Below are 20,729 nucleotides of genomic sequence, written 5' to 3' on the forward strand. Positions count from 1 at the left end.
GTGAGAGAGCACTCCAAAAAAAGTTTGGATTTCTTCAGGAGATCCTGAAACTCAAACAGCCTTCACCTCTTTACACTTTTCTTCACACAAAGAGTTGTGGGAGTCTGGAACAAGCAGCCCAGTCATGCTGTTGAAGTCTGTTCCCTGACTTCTTTTAAGGAATGGCTGGATAACATTGTCGGATAAACGAGCTGCTGAAAACAAATGAGCCAGCTGGGCTGATTGGCCTCAACTCATTTGTAAATGTTGTTCTTATGTTCATGTGACTTTGTTCCCTGCGAGCAGCTGCAGTGCTCTGGAGGGAACTGAGAGTACTCTGTGAGCGCAGGCAGCTCTGCTGGACCCGGTGTCAAGGTCAGAGGCGCAGGGGCTGTGTGGCACGATGGAAGGGCCGTCCCTTTCTCTGCCAGATGTGGCTGTGCTACACTGATTACCATAAACTGATTCTGCCAGCGCCCTGAGGAAAAGCACATTTCCCTTGGCTTTGATGAGAGGCGATGCATGTGTTTCATGCGAGCCAGTTGATTTATGTATTTCTTTCCCTTAAAAAAAACATAGGCGATGAAGCATTGAAAACGGGGGCTTGCAAGTGACCCAGTTCTTTCCGCGTCCTGAATTTCTGGAGGAACGCACGGCCTCCGCAATGTGTGAGGGAGAAGTGGCTCACTCAGGCCGGCTCGCTGTGTCTGAGGCCCAGGGCTGGTTTTCCTGGGGGCCAGAGTGCTGAAGGAGCGCCCAGCTGCAGAGGCTCGGGGAGCCCTAGCTGTTGTGATCTCCACTGCTCTGTGTGCGTCTGGGCTGGGGGAGGAGTACTCGAGGAGGATGTGTGTGGATGTGGGGAGTTATAAATGATGCTTCTCTGCTGATGGGATATATAGGCCTCATTATGCAATGGCCTTTTAACAGAGCTGGCTCTGTTATTGTGTCGAAGTGAAGCATGATGTCTGTCTGCTGACATTCAGTGCCATGTGATTCCCCTCTTTTGTGTTTCTGGGGAGCGTAGCATGTCCAGACAGCTGGGGATGTGGAGAGCTCTGGCTGGGTTGGCTGAGCTCCCTGTTCTCACCCGGTGAGACCCTTTGCTCAGCAGTGTGCAGGCTGAGACCGGTAGGCGAGGACTGTGGTGGAAGCCATGCACAGCTGTGTGCCGTCCGTCTGGCAAGCCACGAGCTGTGAGCGTCGCCCCGCTGCCACCAGACCTGCCCAGGCAGGGTGGGCTTGAATGAGCCAGGGTATCTTCATCCAGGGAAGCACGGACTCGCTGTCCGTGAAAGCGCCCCTGACTCCGATCTCTTACCCAGCTGCAGACGGAGCTCCCAAAGAAAGAGGCCTGTAGTGGCTTCAAAAAGACAAAGGTTCAGGAATCGAATGGAGTCGTTTTGTGCAGTTTTGCTTGGGGAGTATCATTGTGTCAGCTCATGCTGTTCAGAGCTTGGATGTGGTAATTATGAAAACTGAGTTAAAGCTCAAATTAATTTTAGGCATAGAGGGAATAATTACAGTACTGTACCAGTCTGTATGAGTCTGAACTGCATCTAAATTGGTCTCTTTCCTCTGATTAGCGGCTGGTATGTATCTTCAATTGTTGCCTGTCAGGAGTTTGTTTTATTTTCTTCTATTTTTAAAACCAGGATTTTGACTTCTCAAAAGAGGCAGGGTGCTCATTTTAAAACAGAAGTTTTAATTTATTGTATTTGGTGTCAAATGCGCTCTGCTGCAATAACTGGGTGTCAGGAAAGCCAGGAATGCACAAAAGACAAGCAGGTAGAGCTTGATCCTACTTGGAAATAATGTCTTCAAGACAAAGACGTTTGCAAAATTCAAGAATCAGTGGAACATATCAGTAATGGTAATATTCATTAAGTGTGTTAATATGTTATGCGTTTTCACTGTTTTTTAGCCTCAGTTAATGTTACCAAAAAAATTGATATCCTGGTCACCAACGCGTGTGATAGATCGGCAGAAGTATCCTCTGTGACCTCTCCTATTTCTCCAGGTTCTGCTATGTTAGACAGAACGCACACTTTATTGCCGCAAGACTGCTCTCATTTAAAAAAAATCAATAAAAGGTTTTTTATTTATTGGCCTAAAAACGTATCCCCTGTAATGATTCTCTATGGCAGATTAAGCAGCTTGTGTGCTCTGTCCTATTTTGATTCAGTATCACAGTAAATATGTAATAAGGAATAAAACCCAGGCTACTCTGGGAATGCTTTTTGCTGAAAATCTTAAGGGTAATGAAATAGAACTTGGACATGAAATATTGAAATAGAACTTTTCACTTTATTAAATAAAAATCACACTGCTTGTGCTCCTCCCCTCCGCAAAGAAAATCGAAGACTAAAATGAGATTTTATTAAGGACTGCAGTGTTACAGCAGGCACAAGTTTTAATTTATTGCTTCTAATAAAAATCGCAAAGGACACTCTGAGAAAGCATTTGCTGTGTCAGGTTTCTGACACAGATGTAGGTATCTGGCATGTTTCTGATGGCCTCCTGATTTGAAAGTGCAGGACCTACGTGCCGCTGGTTAATCAGTGATTAACTGAGGAAAGGGGGGAGCAGGGTTGAGCTGTAAATTCCCTGTGAACCTTATCATGGACAGGTGCTTTTTCACTAGCAGGCAGATATGGTTTCTACCACAGCCCCCCTCTCAAGCGCCCACAAGATTGATCGGCCTGATCTTATCTTTCTGATCTTGCGCCAGAGTGCTTCCTGTTTCTGTCTCTCCAAGGCAGGGGAGTCCTGTCCTGGTCTTTGAGGGTTTGGTTTCTGCAGGGTTCCTTGGCCGTTTTAAAGCGCCAGTGCCTGAAGAGAGGAGGGAAGTGGAGCCTGTCGTGAGCTGAGCTGGAATGAAAACCCGTCGCCCGCGCACACGGGCCCCCCAGCCATCTCCTGCTGTGGGGGAGCTGGTATGGGAACAGAGAGGAGGCCATTCAGTCCATCCTGTCTCTCTGGTAGTTAGTAGCTAATTGATCCAAGGATCTCATCCAGCCATTTCCTGACATAAGAGGGGATATTGGAACTCAGGAAGTCAGGAACAGTGTTAGCTTGTTCCATTCCTCCACAACCCTTAAGGTAAAGAAGTTTCTCCTGTTCACTGTGGACTCCCAGGCGTCCACTGACAAAATCTCAGAACGACCAGAACCACAGATCAACACAGTTGGACTGAGTCTTTCTGGATCTGTGATGAGGAAAACACCCCTTAGTGTGGCTCGTGGTTGTGACCTTCTGACTAGTTTCAATTTCCATTCCAATCATGGTAGGCTCACTTTCCATCATGTTTATTGTTATTTTGCATCTGGCATCGTACACCATCCTTTTCACATTACGCTTGGCTGACACTGGTAATTATGGTCTGAATCTGACTGGAAGTTGGGAGCTTTTCCCAAATGTGTTTTATAATTGAGGTGTTTTTCACTGTATTAATCCAAACATTAAAGACACTGTGAATCTTAATTGAGTCCAAGAGGGAGGCATAACTTTTTTGAGTCTTTGGGGGAAAGAAGAAGGGGTAGGTTGATTTGAAAGAACCAGTTTTCCTGTATAGTATATAATTTGCAAGTATTTAACCATCACAGCTGTGTTGTGTGTTTTGCAAGGTGAAGAATCGGTTTTAAATTTCTTTCTGCTCACATTCGGGCAGTTAAACCGATCACAATATGCAAGGTAATATACACACTTTCCAGATCAAAGGGCCAGCGTCTTTTCCAGTTTCAGTCCAGTATCTTGTTCACAGCCAGACTCTAAAATGGGGAGCCTTGTTATAGAAAAGTAGTTGCTTTCTAGCTCTGTGTAAGTTATGATGGGAGATCTGTGTGTTTCTTCAATAAAGACAATTTGATTCAAACCATTTGAACTGCAAAGACAGAGAAGATGAAGTGAAATGGCTGAGCTCCTGCAGTGAGAGCAGTAACACTCCCTCGTAGTGCACACTGTACTGTAAATACTAGAGCCTGTCTTCTTCTGCTCGGTCAGCTGCTCAGGGGAGAATAAAGAAATCAGCCTTGGTTTTTATCTGTCCTTCCCCAGCCTACCTGAAAGTCCCGGCTAGTTGGGACGTCCCTGCGGATTCCCAGCCGATGCCTGCTGCTGCTGTAGCGGTATTCGCACCTCAGACCCTTGGCGTGCGACTCCCATCACTCCGGGGCTGAGCTGCTGCAGGGCAGCGGTTGGGAGCACAGCCGTGCTCGTCTGTGCCGCGCCGCAGTGCAGACGTGCGCCTCTCGCAGCTCAGGGGCCTCCTAGTCGTCGCTGTAAAGGCTGGTGAGCAAGGAGCACGCCACGGCTCCCAGCTCCCGCTTTCTTACTCCGGAAACCTGTCACAAAGTCCTGGATGTCATTGCTGGTTTTATGGAGCTGCCTGCACTCAGCGTAAGCCTCCCAGGGCACGGTTTAAAGTTATTCCAGCTTTTGCTTTGGAGGTAATTGGTTTTACCTGAGCACGGGGAATGTAGGATGCTTCTCATTAAGTTTAAGTGGGACCAATTAGGACAGCGTGCCGCGGTTGAGAGAGAGCACCATCCCCGGCCTCTGGTGAGCTGCGGCGAACTCAAGGTGGCTCAGGCGGGCAGTTCTCGAGAGAGAGTGGCTTGTCAGCGTGCCCCACATTGACGCCCGCAGTTTGAAAGGACGCTAAATCAGGCGCGTTACTTTCCGGGCTGAGGCTGGCTGGCTGGCTGCAGCCGCAGGTCAGCGTGCAGTACGCGGTGTTAACATGCGACAAAGCGCAGGAAGAAAGGTCTTTCTTCTCCTGTGGGGAGCACTGAAAGTCAGTTGTTCTCACTCTGCAAGCGAGGCATTTCTTTTTACGCCCCTTTTCCTTTTTGTTATTGTAATGAGGGTGCGGGGAGAAGGGAGATGGCCGTCCAATTAAGTGTCTGCTTCTGTCTGCAGAGGGGGAAACCTAATTCCAGTGACAGGGATGCCAGCATTGAAAGCTCAGACTGCAAGCCCGGCTTTGCCTGCCTTCACAATGAAGGAGCTGTCACGGCCGCACACAGAGGCTGCCTATTCTAGTGGGCCCCGTTGCCAGGAGAAACCTGTTGCCACGGCAACCAGCTACTCCCAGCGCATGCTAACCGGGGCCTGTTTCAGCTGGCTGGCCTCAGTGCTGGGGCTTTCCTGATTCCCGACTTACCCCCCGCGGGGGCTGGAGCTCTGTGTTCTCGCGAAAGTCAGTCCGGCAGCCCTTTCCCAGGATCGCGCAGAATCCCGCCCTGCGGGTGCCTGTTGGCTCATCACAAAATCTGCTCCTCCTGGCAAATTGGAGCTTCAGAATAAGAACCGGTAACTTCTTATTTTTCACGGCGGATGTACAGATTTGCGAGCACTGCACAGCCTCGTCGTCTTGGCATGCCTTCACATATAAGGAGGGGAAAAAACCACCCCATGAATAAATCTTGCTTTATGTGAGCATTTTCTTGGGTTTCAGGTGAAATGATCTATGGGAGTGAGGCAGTGTATAGTTCATAGGCAGTAGATGGTAAATAATATTCTAAACATACCTGTCAACAGAACTTTTAAAAAAGGGTGCAGACAAAATTCAGTTTGCATTAAGAGCACAAAATCTGCCATCAGGCTCCCTGTGCTTAGATTTGAGATCTGTTTTAACTTCTAAATGCCCTTTTTAAGCCCTTAAATGATAGTTGACTCATTGCAGAGATATTCTGTTAAAAGTCTTGTGGTCGTTTCATACTATCGTTATTCACAGATTTGTCATTACAAATTCAAGCGGATCTCCCTAGGCTACACAAAATAATTAATTCATTCAAAACAAACCTTTTTTAGATTTCAGAATGGACCGGAAAACAAATTTTTTACATAAACCTGCATAGGATCAGGACGTCTGCAAATATTTTATATCCAATTCAGTTTGTCTGTTTGTCCTTGAGAGAATGGCCAGTAAGATGTTTTTCATTGGAGCAATTTGCAATAGTCATGTGCTGACTTACAGTTTGATAGTTCAGAGTGAGCAATTCAGGATGCACCATCACTTTCGCAGACAAACTCCGCTGAAAACACTAATCTCTCCGACAGAATGCACTCATTGAGGTGCACTAAAAACCAAGAACAGGAGGCACTTCTTTATGCAAAGAATTGTGGGAGTCTGGAACAAACCACCTTGTTTCAGGAATTGGCTGGTCGAGATCCTTGGGTGTGCCGAATGGTTCCCCCTCGTTTGTAACTGTTTTCTGGATTAATGCCTGTGGCAGCTGATCATTTCTGGGGCAGGTTTGTAGTTAAAAGGTGACTTTGAGAAACCCCAGTGCCTGTGGTTGCTGTTGCACTGTGTTTGGCCAGTACAGTAGGATCTTGCTAAGCATGACCATTGGCACATGTTGAGTGTGCAAGAGACCTGCTGGCTCCTAGCTGTGGCGAGGAGGATATGTCCTCCAAAGAGCGACATCGTCTTCACAAAGGAATCCTTATATGAAATGAAATTTTTTAACATTGTGCTGAAGCTGCCCTGACATTGCTGTGCCAGGCTGCAGAAATGTCCTGCTGTGTTTTGTCCTGTTTTTCAAGTAAAACTCATACTATCCAGTTGCTACCCTGCAATTAATTGTCAGGCTGGTAACGACCTGACTAGGTGCAGAACTTGAATCTTACCGATTTAGAATCTCTGTACTCGGCCAGCCCGCTGTGTCATTAATCACAATAGAAAAGATTGTTATTTCAGGACCGTCTTCCCCTAAAATATCCCCTCTTTCCTTGTGCTGCACAGAGACCCAGTCCTGCCTGGACAAGGCGAGAGTTAAAGGCGGCGATGTATTGATCGATCGGTCTGTCATGTTCGCACATTGTGGATCGAAGAGCGTTTCACGGTGGGACGTGCGCAGCTCTGCCGTCTGGACATTAACGTACTACAGGGCCGTGTTTCTGAGATCATTAAGAATGGTGAAAGGTGACACACTGATTGGAACCATTCATTCGAGCGATCTTCAAACTGGACTGAAACGGTGTCCGTTACCATCGATCACGGATCGAATAAGAGACCCAAGTCTGTTTGTGCTTGAAGTTTCAGTGACAAACCACGCTTTATTTTTAGCTCCGCGGTGAGGCCGTGAACGCAGTGTTTTCTCTCGAGCATCAGTGAGGTGGGGCAGGTGCACGTGGTGCGTCTGCGCGGCTGCGTCCCGGTCTGGGGAGGGGTCACAGGCTCCGCGGAGCCGAGCGCGCGGCGTGGGTGGACCCCGAGGCGCAGGCCGCTCGCGGGCCGTGCGCTGAGTGCGCCCCTGTGTGGGCTGGCAGAAAGCTGGAGCTGCCCCCCGCCCGCTGCAAGTCTGCTGCGGTCAGCCCGCGCCGTCTGGGCGGGGGTTCGGGAGCTGCTTGAATATCAGACAGCTGGGGGCTGCGGGGAGGACTTTCGATCCAGGCTTGGTGCAGTTTTCCTTTCTTCCACCCCTGCAGCTATAGAAGCTATTTCTGGAACCCGGACTACTGGGTGATGAGACACAGAGTGAAAAGACTGGCTTGTGATCAGCCTGCTTTATTTCCTTCCTTTTGACAACCAGTCTTCTTCAGCTGACAAAAAAAAGCAGATCTGACTTGTGGAAAGGGAGACTTCCTCACCTGCTCACTGGGAGACGTGAAGCGATACCAGGCTTGTCTTACAGTAAATCTAAATATAGCAGCTGTCACTGGAACCAGCCAGGCTCACTGGACCCACTTGCTTCCAGATGAACATGGGCAGCTTTATGCCATTAATATTAATATTATGCCATTAATATTTTATTTACATGCAGCATTAGTACAACTGGTTTGAAAAGAAATTGTCCTTTTTAGAGCTTACTGGAGCCCAGCTCAATTCTGCAGGTGCACCAAATGCATAGAAATGCAGACAATTTCACTGCACTTCCCTGTAGTTTCATTGTTCATTCCGAAGAGCCGACTTTATCAGCGCCTTCGAGGATTTTGAATACTTGTAGTCTCTGTTCAAGACAGCAGAGGTTCTGTTCCTTCAGCCTGTCTGTGTAGGACACTCCCTTAAACCCCAGAATGGGTCCAGATGGTTTCCTCTGGACTGATTAGAGAGCAGAAAGATCTTTTTTTGTAACGTTGTGACTGAAATAGTTCACAGGCCATACTGGTGGTGACATAACATCACTTTATTAAAATTGTACACTTTTAACTATATATCCTAACATTGTTTATGTAATTGCTTCCCCACATTGTCCAAGAGATGTAAATGATGTGTCAATACAAACACCTAAGTCTTTTTCATAAGTAGCCTCTTCTTAAAATCTTTTTAATTCAGTTTGCTGCATCTGCAGTGTTGGCTGTTCCTTGTAATTTGCTATCATCTGCAATCTTGACAGGTTTTGCTAGCTATACTGGAAGTTTGATCGCTGATATAACTAAAGAAGTCCCAGTAGCTTAGTGGTGCAGTGCTGAGCATTGCTGCCTCGCAGCTCCGGGCCCCATGTTCAATTCCAGACCTGGGGTGCTGTCTGTGTGGAGTTTGCATGTTCCTCCACGGTGGAGGACTGTGGAGGAGGAATCCTAGTACTGATCCCTGTGGCAACTCCATTTATTACATCACCCCAGTGGGCACTGACGGAAAGGAAGAATAGGAGAATAATCTAATTTTCTGGTCTAGCTTTTTCAAAATAGCTTTTCGTAGAGCTCCTCTCCATGTGAACCTTTTTCCATCATGAGCAGATTTTACTTTTTACTTTCTTCATTCACATTGTAAGAAGCATCAGCTTTGAGCCAGTTTAAAGTGCCTTGTTCTGCAGCCATTAGTGAGATTTACAGAAGCATTTCTGGTTTTCAAATTGGACATTTTGAACCACGGTTCATGACCTTAAACCTTCTGTGTGATTTTCTGCTCCAGTTTAGCATTGTACTTCTCTTTAGAAAGAATTGGCTCCACTATTTGGCTCGGCTGATATGAGGTTTGTTATTGTTTGCAATTAGCATAGGGCTGATCTGCTGTCTTTGGACAAAATATTCAGATATTCTTTATCAACTTTTTCCAGTCCTCACACTGAGAACGGAAACACACGATTTGAAGATATCAGGGGAAAAGTCAATTTCAGGAAGCTTAAATTGTTTTTTTTAGGAGGTCACCACCCTACATTTGCTGTGAAGAGTGTTAATTTGAGCCAGGTTATGTGCCAAAGCCAGGATCAAGTGACAGGGGCAGGAAACGTTTGATGGGTTTTGATGGCTGATGGGTATTATGGATGAAATTAAGTCGGTTTTGAAGATGGAGTGCAGTGAATGTGACTCCAGTTCCAGAGCAGTGCTGTTTGTTTCCCCACCTGTAAACGTGAATATTGACTTATTTACAAGGAAGCATGAATACAGATTTCTCCATATTTGACAATTCCATCAGTTGTGATGAACCCAGAAGTTGCCACTGAGCAGCCCAGTAGCCAAGTCAAAAGTTCAGATCTGGTCAAGAACCAGACACCCATTGTTCCTGAGAGCTGCAGTATTTTATCAATGTTTTCAAAGCCAAATTATGTACATAATTAAATGACAAAGCACTTCACATTAAGTCTGTTAATTCCACACTTCAGATCAAAGAAAAGGTATAGAGTAGACCAGCAGTGGTCTGGTAATACAGTATTTGTCTGGTCAGGATGTTTGCTATACAGTAACGCTGTTTCTGTGCCCCAAAGAGCTTTTTATCAGTGTTGTCCTATACAAACATAAAGTAAATTTTCATATGTGAGACCAGTTTGTTTCAAGAACTCCAGTTTTATTGCAGTAATAAATCGTTTTTTTCTGCGCAGGTCATGAGATCACATGGGGATGTCAGGGGATCATAGAAACTCAAGAGAATGTCCTTAGTGTTTAGGGATAATTTAGGTTCCTCCTTACTTAATGTTAAGCCGTTAATGTTCCCATTGTTGGACTTTTTGCACAGTTAATTAGAAACAAAGACAGTGCTGTTTCCCTCTCCAGAGGGTGTACCTGTAGTATACACAGACACCTGCAGTGCCAGGTGCCACATCTGAGTCTCTTTAACACAGTTCGCAGGGAGTTCTCTGCTCTGTATCCCAAACTCCGGGATCCAGAAGGCTGCCTATGTGTCTTTATATTGCCACCAACGAAAGACTGTGGAGGAAGGCTAATTTGATCCAGAGGGGTTAATCGAAGTCTTCTCGCAGGTGAATCACAGATGTAGAAATGCTGTTGGTTTCCACACATCGGACACTGGGTTGGGGCACTCCCAGTCTGGAATAAGGAGGCCCACAACACTCAGTCAAAAGCCTCCTCAACAGCCAGTGCTTGTACCATGTTAGTATGTGTGAATACTTTCACCTGAATAAGGCCCTGTAATTAAATCAGTCTGTAGTAGAGTTGTTAACTTCAGTATAAATTATATGCACAATATAACAGGTGTATTTTTGGGCAGATTAATTCCTATTATGAATTAATAGGGGACCCAGAGCTAGCTGCGACCAGAGTTATAATGGCATCCCTTAGTGCAACAAGTATAACTCTGGTGTCAGGTATGTGGCACTGGGCTTATTAACAAATGGCAGACAGTGTCTGCACGGTTACAAGCAATTGTGAGATCTAGATTTTAAGGTAATATAGAAAATATAGATGTCATCTACATCAGAACAAGATCTTTGTTTTAAAAGTTTTTTTTAAATAAAATTCAAGCTAAAGCTACAGAGATGTTAACAGGACGGCTGCTGTCTTGGCCGCTTACACTGAGCTGCTGCACTGCGAGAATTCCCGCTGACTTTTCAATTGGAAAGCCAGTAGCCCACTGACACTTCAGCCCTTTTCCTACTGCTGTCCCCAGAATCCGGATTTGCTTTTGTCAGGTAGCAAGTAATCTGAGGATCTTCGAGTTTTGTTATGTGGGGGATAAGACTACAGGAATAGTTGTTAATGATGCTGCTGTTCTGTGTGAGATATCTTTTGTTCTAAGGCAACATGCAAAGCTGCCTTTTTTCTTTGAACAAAGAAATGAATAAACCTCGTTCTCCTCTCTTGCTGTACAGCAGTTTTTGCTGTGAACCGGGATGTAAAAGAACAGCGGGCGATTCCCATGGGAACGGGTGTGCGATACACATGTCAGACGTTGTTAAAAGAGGCGCCCCACTGCAGGAGCTGTATTTCGGTCTTTAAGGCTAAGACCAGGAAAGGGCACGGTGCTGTGTGGTGCTCTAACGCTGGGATACAGCTGCCCGGAGCGCTCCCTGGGCTGGTCTCTAGCTGGGCCGCAGCACAGAGAAACCAGATCCCCGTTCTAAAAGTAAGAGGAGGGCCGAACGACCCGGCACAGGGTCCGGTGACACGCTTGTGTTTCAGCGCCGGTGAGGTGCGGAGTCTGTGACCCCGGTGTCACTGGGAGAGAAAACCCAGGAGCAGGCGACACGCGGAATACCGGGGGAGTGTCTCACGGGACTCGGCAGCGTCTGGCTCGGGTTGGCAGGCAGAGTTTAAATCCCGCGGGACTGGAGTGGAGTTAACCCATGTTCAAATATTTCTGATGTAAGTGACAGTACTGTGTATGGATTGATCTGGTTCTTTTTCTTCAAGAAATTCTTGAGAGGCAAATGTTTTTATTTTTACTGACTTGGTCATTAGAAGTTTTCTTGCGTGCACTCCTGTTCCAGGCTCCCTCAGCTGTTCGAGTTACAGTGGATTTTGTGTTGAGGATGTGCTGAGTGTCCTTTCTTTTTCTGTGCCTGGAACAGATGCCCTCTTCATCTGAGGGATCCTTTGCGTTCCTGACATTCCACAGCTACCTGGGAATGCTGCCCCTGCTGCTCTGTCAGGATATTTATAGTCTGCAAACACAGATGCAGTTGTTTTAGTCTGTTCTCTTTCTGAAGAGACTCCCCCTCCGTGACTGTGCAGAGAAATCTCTCCGCCTTTCAGCTGTACAGTCTTCTTTGAGCAGCTGCTTTCGGGCAAAGGCAGTTTTTACAACAAGCCTCTTCTTTCTTTCTAATCATGTCTGTTTTTCCCTTTTCCCGTTTTTTATTTTCATGGTGAGCTGACCTCGAAAGCACCAGCTGATCCCATGATCTGTTTTTTTCCCAAATCGGGTCACTCTTGCACTCCTGGTAGTGAAATACGAAATGTATGTGAAAATAAATGTGCCGCCAGGAGACGGGACCATTTTTGATTCATAAAAATGTACGTCGGTACCAGATTTAGATGCGTAAATGCTGTTATTCAAAACAGGACGTGGGAGGAAGGTTTGAACACTCTGCACTGCTTGAGTTTACTCCTCCTCAGTTGCACATGTAATCCAGATCCGGTCAAGTTTATTGGCAAAAAAAAGAAGAAGTAAAACCCCCCCTGTTAACATCTACAGTCTTCAGTTTGCTTAAAAGCAGAACTACGAATTAAAAACAGGTGCTCATTTGGCTTCCGGTATGTTTTTAAGAAACCATGAAGAACCGACAAGTTCTATCTCCCATGGAAATGCAGACCACTGCTGGAAGTAGCTTCTTTATTACACTTCAAGGGCTTGTGCCTCTTACTGAAGTTTTGTGTCTGTGACCCTGAGCTCTGTAGTCGGCCATTGCTCCAGGACAGAGGCTGACAGCATTGTGCAGCTCCTCTGGGGGCCTGGCTCTGCTCTTCCCGCTGGCGGGGCAGGGTGAGGCGCTGTGTCTGCTGGCAGTGCCCTGGCGCTGAGTGCCGGAGTGCTGCGCCAGGCGCTCTGGGCGGGGCGGGCTCTCCTGGGCGCGCAGCCGTCGAGCCGTCTGCGGCGCGAGATGGAGCCGGCTGCGCTGCCGCTCGGGTCTGACGCTAAGGGCGGGAAGCCGTCTGCTCCGTCTGGTCCCCCGCCTTCGGAGGCCTGCCGTCGTGACGGGAAGCGCGAACCTGGTCGGAGAAGGAGCCCAGGTGGCGCCTAGCAGAAGCAGCACTTGGATAGCACAGGGTGTCGTCCGCGGTTTCCCAGCATGCCTTCCCGTGAACCTCAACAGCCCACGGTCTGGCACACACGCCCTCGGAAGAGTAACGCTGCAGTGTCAGGGCCGCGATCGTCTTTCCCTTGCTTGCGGGTGAGCTGCTGTCTGTGCACAAACCGTTCAGGACTTCTGCAAAGTCTTCTTCACAGGGAGCCACATTTACATGAGCAACCCACGCAAACTGCGCTGAGCCGTTTGGTAGCCGGCCCTTTGTGCAGCATGCAGGGCATGAAGTTATATGGCTCTGTTCTGCTCCTGGTTGAGTTCAGTGCTGTGATTGGAACTCCAAACGGGGGCTTTTGCTGGATGAGTCACTGGAGAACAGTCACTGCTTTTTTATTTTCCAGTGCCCCTTCATAAAATCCCCTGGGTGACATCACATTTACACTAGGCATCATTTCTGTCCCAGTCTGAAATAAACAGTGTTTCCACAATTAGGAAGTAAGAACGCTTCTTCTCTTCAGACTTCACAGATGACTCGAGAGGAAGTTCAGAAGGCCAGTGTTTATTCACAGTGCAGAGTGACACAAGGTCAGTCTCAGGGTGATGATAAAACCAGTACAGTGTATCAGGAGGTTGGGTTTAGAGTGATGACAAGCCCTGTGATTAGCCTGTCTGTTTTAGATTGTCTTCTCTGGTCCTAAATAGGTTGCACTGTCATTTCTGGCTTTAGTGACCACTCTCTTTATGTATAGATTTATTTTTAATGGTCTTCTTTTTTTGTACTCTGGGCAGTAGATGGTAATGGAATTAAAAGTTAATTTCACAAATCAGTTTCCCACCTGAGTCCTCCCCATCCAAACGCGTTGTGTGGGAAATTCAGTTGTGTTACTCCATGTCTAGTTATTTCTGTTGTTAATCTTATCAGTTGTCAAAGCATGCCACCATGCTGCCTGTTGACCATTACAAGTTCATTCAAGAAATGTTTCTGAGTGATATGGTTCAATGTACACCTCCACAATTACTTGAGAGTTAAAAGCATGCTGGATAACTTTCGGACAAGACCTCTGCTGTAAACGGTATGAAAACTGGCTGGTGATGTTTCATCTGCGAGTATATCAGAGAATTTCAGTCGGTTGTCTCATTGTACTCCTTTTTATTTTGGGATTCCCCGAAAGCTGAAAAGAGTTGAGATACATCAGCCTCCGCAAGGAGTTGCCATATGATTGAAAATGTTGAAATCCATCTCTGAGGAATTAGCTAGAAAGTTACAGATAAATGGGAGCTTTTCCTCATTTCCTGTATTTCCAGTAGCATGGAAAAGCACTGTTCCAATACAGTTTCATAATAAGCTATAAAAAGCTAAATCTGTCCGATACTAAATTCATGTCCTCAAAGTCTCTCTGCCACAAAACCTCCCTTGTCTGCCTTGGCCCTTTCTGAAAATAAGGCTTGGTGTGTCACAGCATTGTAGAGGATGCAAGAAGTCATGGCGTTTAGGTTTGAAATGAGTTTTAAATTGTTATGAAAAAGGCCATTATGGGGCACAATGCCTGTTTCTGATCATGTTATCCCCACCTTTCAGTTATTTCTGAAATATCACATAAAACAGGTGGCTGTTTAAAATGCACTCATGCTGGATGAGGAATGAACCCAGGTCAGGTTTCCACAACACAAACACTGGCTTCTGCCCCTTCTCCATGATCTTCCAGCAACGGCTCACGTGTGTGTTATGTTTCAGGGGGATAAGAATGCTGGCTTTGATGTTCTCTACCACAACATGAAACATGGGCAGATCGCCACCAAGGAGCTGGCGGAGTTCGTCCGCGAGAGGTGAGAGGCCGGCTGTGTAACCGAGGTGGCAGAATGAGCGTGGGAGAGGTGACGGAGAGAAACGAGGGAGTCTTTCTGGCACGAGAGAGTGCGCGCGTGTGTAGGGTGAATCAGAATTCAGAATGCAGCTGGACTGTGAGTCGGGTCACACTTTGTTTGGGAATCTTCTGTTGCTGCTGTAGCCTCTTGATACTGAAAAGCTGGAGAACCGATAACATCTGTGCTCCTTTCTCGACAAGCCAGTGCTGGTCTGAGCTGAAAGAATGTCCAGCACTCAAAGCCACAGTCTGCTCAAAGGCTGTTTTTCCCTTCTCTAATTGTTCAACAGGCGAGACAGGGACTTCTGTTTGAGCTGCGCCTGCTTGTTTTCAAATCCCCCTTATTTACGTAAACCAAAATCCCCCAACAAAATTAGACGTATTCATTCAGGCTGCGGGTCAAAATCTCAGCGAACGAAAATGAAGAAGTGTTTCTCTGTGGAGGGCCTCGGCTTTGAACATGCAGCGCCAAGAAGTGTATGGTGCGTTTTCATACTGGGACATACTTCTCTCTGATGAGTGCCCGTTCACGCCACAGAGTGTCATTGAAGGCCAGGATCCCACTGGAAGCCTCCATTTACTCATCCATCCATTTTCTAGCCACTTTATCCAGTACAGGGTTGTGGGGAAGCCAAAGCCGATCCTGGCAAGCAATGGGAGCAAGGCAGTGTACACCCTGGATGGGATGCCAGTCCCTCGCAGGGCACACAGACATACACTCACACCAGGACCGGTTTTACCGTGATCCAGTTAACCTACCAGTATGTCTTGGGTCTGTGGGAGGAAATCCCTCTGGGGGCCTTAACTATAGTTCTAGTGGTTTGTGTTCTGTTTGCCTATGAAGATCATAGTTACTGTGGACCCTTTGCATCAACAAAAAGTGTTTTGTGAGATTTAACTGTTACTGCTATTTGTCAATCTGAGCTGTGTGTTAAAATATGAGTGTTTAGAATATTTCCTCTCCCAAAAAGAGAACCGAGAGAAAATTTAACAGTCTGGAGTTTTTTAGAAACGAGCATTTGTTGTCTGGAAATATTTATTTGACAGTAACAGTTTGCTAATAAATCTCTGTAGGTTGATGTAGAAGTTTGAAAGCACAAGTATGAACAATTTTTTCTCATGTACTGTAAACATTTTGAGCAAAGGGCTGTTTGGAGTAAATAAAGCCAGTTCTCAACTAGTATAAAAAACATTTTAAATTGGCTCCACCAGTGTTTTATCTGAAGAGCTCTTGAATTGATTACACTTTAAATTCTGATTAAAGCTGCTTTCCAGCTGTTAATTTTTTTTCTCATGAGTCATGATTACCCAGGGATTAGTAGGTATTATTTATAAAATCCCTTACACCAGTATATTCATTTTGAAAACACAAAATATCAAGATCTTTGCTTAGAAACTTTAGGAGGCAAATCCTTGTAACCAAAGTATCAACTTCAACTGTATCTGGTTTAACAGAAAGCAAAAAAGGCCACTTGTTCAAGATGAATGTAAAAGGCTGTTTAAATTCAGAATTCTTCAATCTTTAAACAACTTGCATATTTGATCGCTGGTAACTCTTTAACCAAGGTTTCTGTTGTCCTTACCTGACTATTCAGTTGTTATAGGTTTTTGAAAGATTCCTAAGTTAGTGACCCAGTTTCCAGCTTTCTTTACATTTTAATTAAAGGCCAGTCAACAGTTCTATATTACCTGTGAGCAGCTGAATTTGCCTGGCTTTCCTCCAGCTTGTAATTAAAGGCTCACAGCCTGTGTAGTCTGCCTGATTACTTCCAGCAGTAGCTTCATCTGATTGGGTTTGGAAGGAGCCTAATTAGTTTCTCTGAAGATACTGTTGCCTAAAGAATTTAATGACAAATCTCAAAATAATTCCACTGCATTCCCTGAGGTCTTGCAGTTCTCCAGCTTTATGGGTGTCTTAAGTAATTAACTGGGAAGATGTGAAATTAATTGCATTAATTAAGTTCGTTTAACTAAAACCTGGAGGGAAAAAAAGGGAGATGGAGATGTAAAAACTTAAAAATTACAATGTCTTTCTACTAGGATATTTATGTCAATGTTCCAACATCTCTATTCCGCTGAGGAATTCACAGGCTAAAGTCTGGGATTGGAACACAGAAGTAAAGGGACACTTATTCCCAACTTCAAAGCGGAGAGTGAGATATTAGCCTTCGAGAGGTGCTGACCACCTTACGCTTGGTAACCTGCCGTTCTGTTAACATTCCTTTAGCTCTGTCGGTAGCATAAACGTACATCCATGCAGATTAAAAAAATATATTTCTCCCTCTGTTCTAAAGAGGTTTAAGGATAGAAGGATAGGTATTAAAGTTTTATAAGTTCTGAAATTGGGTGATACATTATTTAGACATACATCCAGCTCAAAACTTCCAAGGTGTTCCATTTTTAATACAAGAGATGTACCAAGAGACATTTTTCATTGCTGACCAGCTGTTGAAGTTGTCCTTCCCTTAATTATTCTGAAAGCATTTCTTTGGAATCTGAGATGGTTCTGTCTTGTTTTGTTTTTTTGTTAAACCCAGTAATTCTGGTTTCCTTGGGTATAGTACATGTAATGACACATTCTTATTGCCTTTATTGACGTGTCAGGAATGACAGAATAACCTGAAGTGCTGTGATTGGCCAAAATGAAGGAGCTGATGCACTCTGATTGGTTGTTTGTATTTTCTGCAGGGCGGCCATTGAGGAGACTTATTCAAAGTCCATGAATAAATTGGCCAAGATGGCGAGCAACAGCAGCCAGCTGGGGTGAGTAGGGCTGTCAGCTCACACTTCCACTTGGACATCTACTGAACGACACAACGCCAGCTAATAAAACACACTTCTTCACTGGGGGGGTTCACAACCTGAAAGGCTTGCTAGTTCATCCCTGCACCCTGTCACTGGCTGACTGTGACTGGTGTGTGGTGGAAGAGCACCCCCTAGGGGCCGGGTTAGGATTAGACAGCCAGGCTTTCAAGGCTCTTGGGCAAAACAGCAGCTCCTGTGATTTCCCGGGTGCCTGCAGGCTAGCACCTTCCTCTGCTTCTGCCCTTCCTCACCATGCCAGCCCTGGGGCAGGAGTCTCTGCTGTGAGCCAAGATTATAAATAATTCCTAACGATACCACATTTGGAGGATATGCCATGAAAGGTCCAAAAACATGCTAAGAAAAGAACATACTGCTTTCGGTGTGTGAAATATAGTGGTTAGCCTGGTCTTTTTACTCTAAAGCCTGGGCAGTATGTATATTATGTAAAAAAGAAGTGTTTATTACCAGCATTCTGTACAGTAGCGACAGACTTAACAGGATCCTTGAATGTGTGTGCAGTATATCATGCTGTAGTTTAATTAAATGTAGGTCTCTCCTCTGACTTGCCCCAGTTTTCAGTGTCTCTACACGCCAGCTCATTTCCTGCTCTCAGACCTCTTTGGGAGCTGTGAGGATGTTCCCTGTGTAGTCTGTGCTGTTTGATTAAGTGGCAGTGTCTCCTCTCACACCAGGGCAGTGGCTCTCAGCCCTGGTCCAGGGTGACCCTTTGTCTGCTGTTTTAGACCAGCCAGGCCCTTAATCACCAGGGCTAATCACCGTGCCTGTGTCTGATCTGCTTGCTAGATTCGATTGTTGTCATACCCAGTCCTTGGTTTAAAAAATAAACTGAAGTGCTTTATTTCCATATACGTCAAAAGATAGAACTGTACATAGTCTCTCCTCAGCTTCCTAATAAAGGATTTCATCTTATTTTGGACTCACCAGCTCTTAATAGAACATTAATTGATGAACAGACACAGGTAGGTGTGACCCTGTATTGGACACGCCCACAGTGGGAGTGACACTGTAATCTGCCACTCCTACAATGGGAGTGCCCATGTATCTGACATGCCCACAGGGTGTCTGTTTTGTCTTGTGTGTTATTCCAATTGGTTAGGCTTCAACGTGCACAAATGAATGGGGGCAGCTCCAGAGCACTCGTTAGCACATGGTTGATACTACAATACTATACTATAATTACACATTTATTTAACAGCAGAAAGCAAATTGAAATAAATTAGCCTGTGGTTACTTGGCTGTAATGAAAACCAGCAAACAAGGAGGACTTCAGGACCAGGACTGAGACCCGCTGTCCCAGTGTGCTACTCTCTTCTCCCTCTTCCCCTTTCCCGGCAGCACCTTCGCTCCCATGTGGGATGTGTTCCGGGTGTCCTGCGACAAGCTGGCCCTGTGCCACCTGGAGCTGATGAGGAAGATGAATGATCTCATCCGCGACATCAACAAGTACGGGGAGGAACAGGTCAAAATTCACCGCAAGGTACGTCTGGCCGCTTGGAGTCCCCAGCTGTCAGTTTTTTTCAGAGCCAGTCCAGATCTCCTACAGACTTCGCTGTGTGGTTGCCTCACTTTCTAGCTGCAGAATTCTGTTTATCTACATGGTATCCTGTGCTGTTTTTCTGTTTCAGTTATATATTTATATCCTGCTTATAAAAGGGTAAGGGTATGAAAAGGAGTATAACACTCTTTTGTCTTACTACTTACTGCAGATCTTTCAGAAACCTCTCTTTTGGCTGTGCATGTGCAAGTAAACCTAAGCAAACCTAACCTAAGGTGCACTGACTCAGAAAGGGAGATTGAAACAGGAAAAGGAAAAGAGGGGCTTCCCAGTGAACCAGCTGCAATAGTCTATAGATGTTGTTGCTTTGAGTCTTGGTTGTCATTGGCTGGTAACGACTAGGGCTCCCAAAGCTGTAGGACACAGTTTTGCCTGAACACCACTGGGGCTTCCTGGAGTCATCCCAGTCATGGTACCAATGAGAGACTTCCCCAGTCTACTGCAAGGCACCGTGTCCTAAAGTATTCCAGTTTGGACTTCCGAATGTAGAGAAATTAGTGGCGATTCCAAATTCCAAAAAATAATTTTGAGATGTACAGCATACGGTATAAACCGCCAAGTTTAAATAAAAAGTTGTGTAGAGATGGATTAAAGTGCTGAATATCTTCACTCTTGAGCACACATGTTCATGGGGGGACTTGATACAACTGTTAAAAATCCTTAAAGCTGTTAACATACTCAATTAGGTACTTTATATTCTGAAGCAAAATAGTAACAGTGGATAAAAGGAGAGGTGTATTTAAGATTCAGAATCGGGTGGGTGTCTGTACACAAAAGGTGGTGGGTGTCTGGAACAGATTTCCAAGCAGCAGAAATCCCTCCAGAAGCTTACTAGACGCCACCCAAGCGTGTGCCTTATATCCTGCCCTTTTATACACCCTCGCTCTGAGTGCGCCGCCCTGTCTCTTGCCTCTCAGACGAAGGAGGAGGTGACAGGGACGCTGGAGGCCGTGCAGAACCTGCAGGCGTCCAGCAGCCACCTGCAGAAATCGAAGGAGAACTACCACAGCAAGTGCCTGGAGCTGGAGCGCCTGCGCCGAGAGGGGGCGCCGCAGAAGGAGCTAGAGAAGGTGAGGTTTTCTCCCCGGGGACGGGCGAGGGCGAGGGAGAGGGCGAGGGAGAGGGCGAGGGAGAGGGCGAGGGAGAGGGCGAGGGAGAGGGCGAGGGCGAGGGAGAGGGCGAGGGAGAGGGCGAGGGAGAGGGCGAGGGAGAGGGCGAGGGAGAGGGCGAGGGCTGACTTCCTTTCTGCTTTCTGTTCCCGGGGACCGCAGGCGGAGTCCAAGTCGAAGAAAGCCGCCGAGTCCTTCAGCACCTGCGTGGAGAAGTACAACCGGGTGGGCGGGGACTTCCAGCAGAAGATGAGCGAATCAGCACAGGTGAGGGGCGGGGTCTGCAGAGAGGAGGGTTCTGGGAGAGAAGGAAGTCACCTCGGATTACGGCAGGGTTTAAGTCTCAAGCTTTTCACTGTTAACTAAGATTTTACTTCACAACATCACAGACATTGGTTGAAACTTTGAAAAATCGGCTAATAGTACACTCTATTGACAGGGATGTAAAAATGCTGTGGTTTTTATACAGCTGTGTCCTACAAGATTTACAACTAGGAGAGATCATTCATTCTCTTGAAGGTAAATC

The 20,729-nt window shown here is 46.2% G+C and overlaps 1 protein-coding gene across 6 annotated transcripts in view; it reads left to right on the top strand.

Moving 5' to 3' along the window:
• The window catches only part of fcho1 (FCH and mu domain containing endocytic adaptor 1), a 59,318-nt gene that overhangs the window by 17,319 nt on the left and 21,270 nt on the right, over nt 1–20,729 (top strand). For all 6 annotated transcript variants that reach the window (XM_088622215.1, XM_088622217.1, XM_088622216.1 and 3 more), the window contains 5 exons: nt 14,584–14,675; nt 17,402–17,476; nt 18,875–19,016; nt 20,012–20,164; nt 20,366–20,470. In XM_088622215.1, coding sequence (XP_088478341.1) covers nt 14,584–14,675; nt 17,402–17,476; nt 18,875–19,016; nt 20,012–20,164; nt 20,366–20,470 — 567 coding nt within the window. The remainder of the gene's footprint in view (nt 1–14,583; nt 14,676–17,401; nt 17,477–18,874; nt 19,017–20,011; nt 20,165–20,365; nt 20,471–20,729) is intronic.

The sequence above is a fragment of the Lepisosteus platostomus genome, chromosome 27, assembly GCF_059453375.1.
Source record: "Lepisosteus platostomus isolate fLepPlt1 chromosome 27, fLepPlt1.hap1, whole genome shotgun sequence".
In the NCBI taxonomy this organism is placed as follows: Eukaryota; Metazoa; Chordata; class Actinopteri; order Semionotiformes; family Lepisosteidae; genus Lepisosteus; species Lepisosteus platostomus.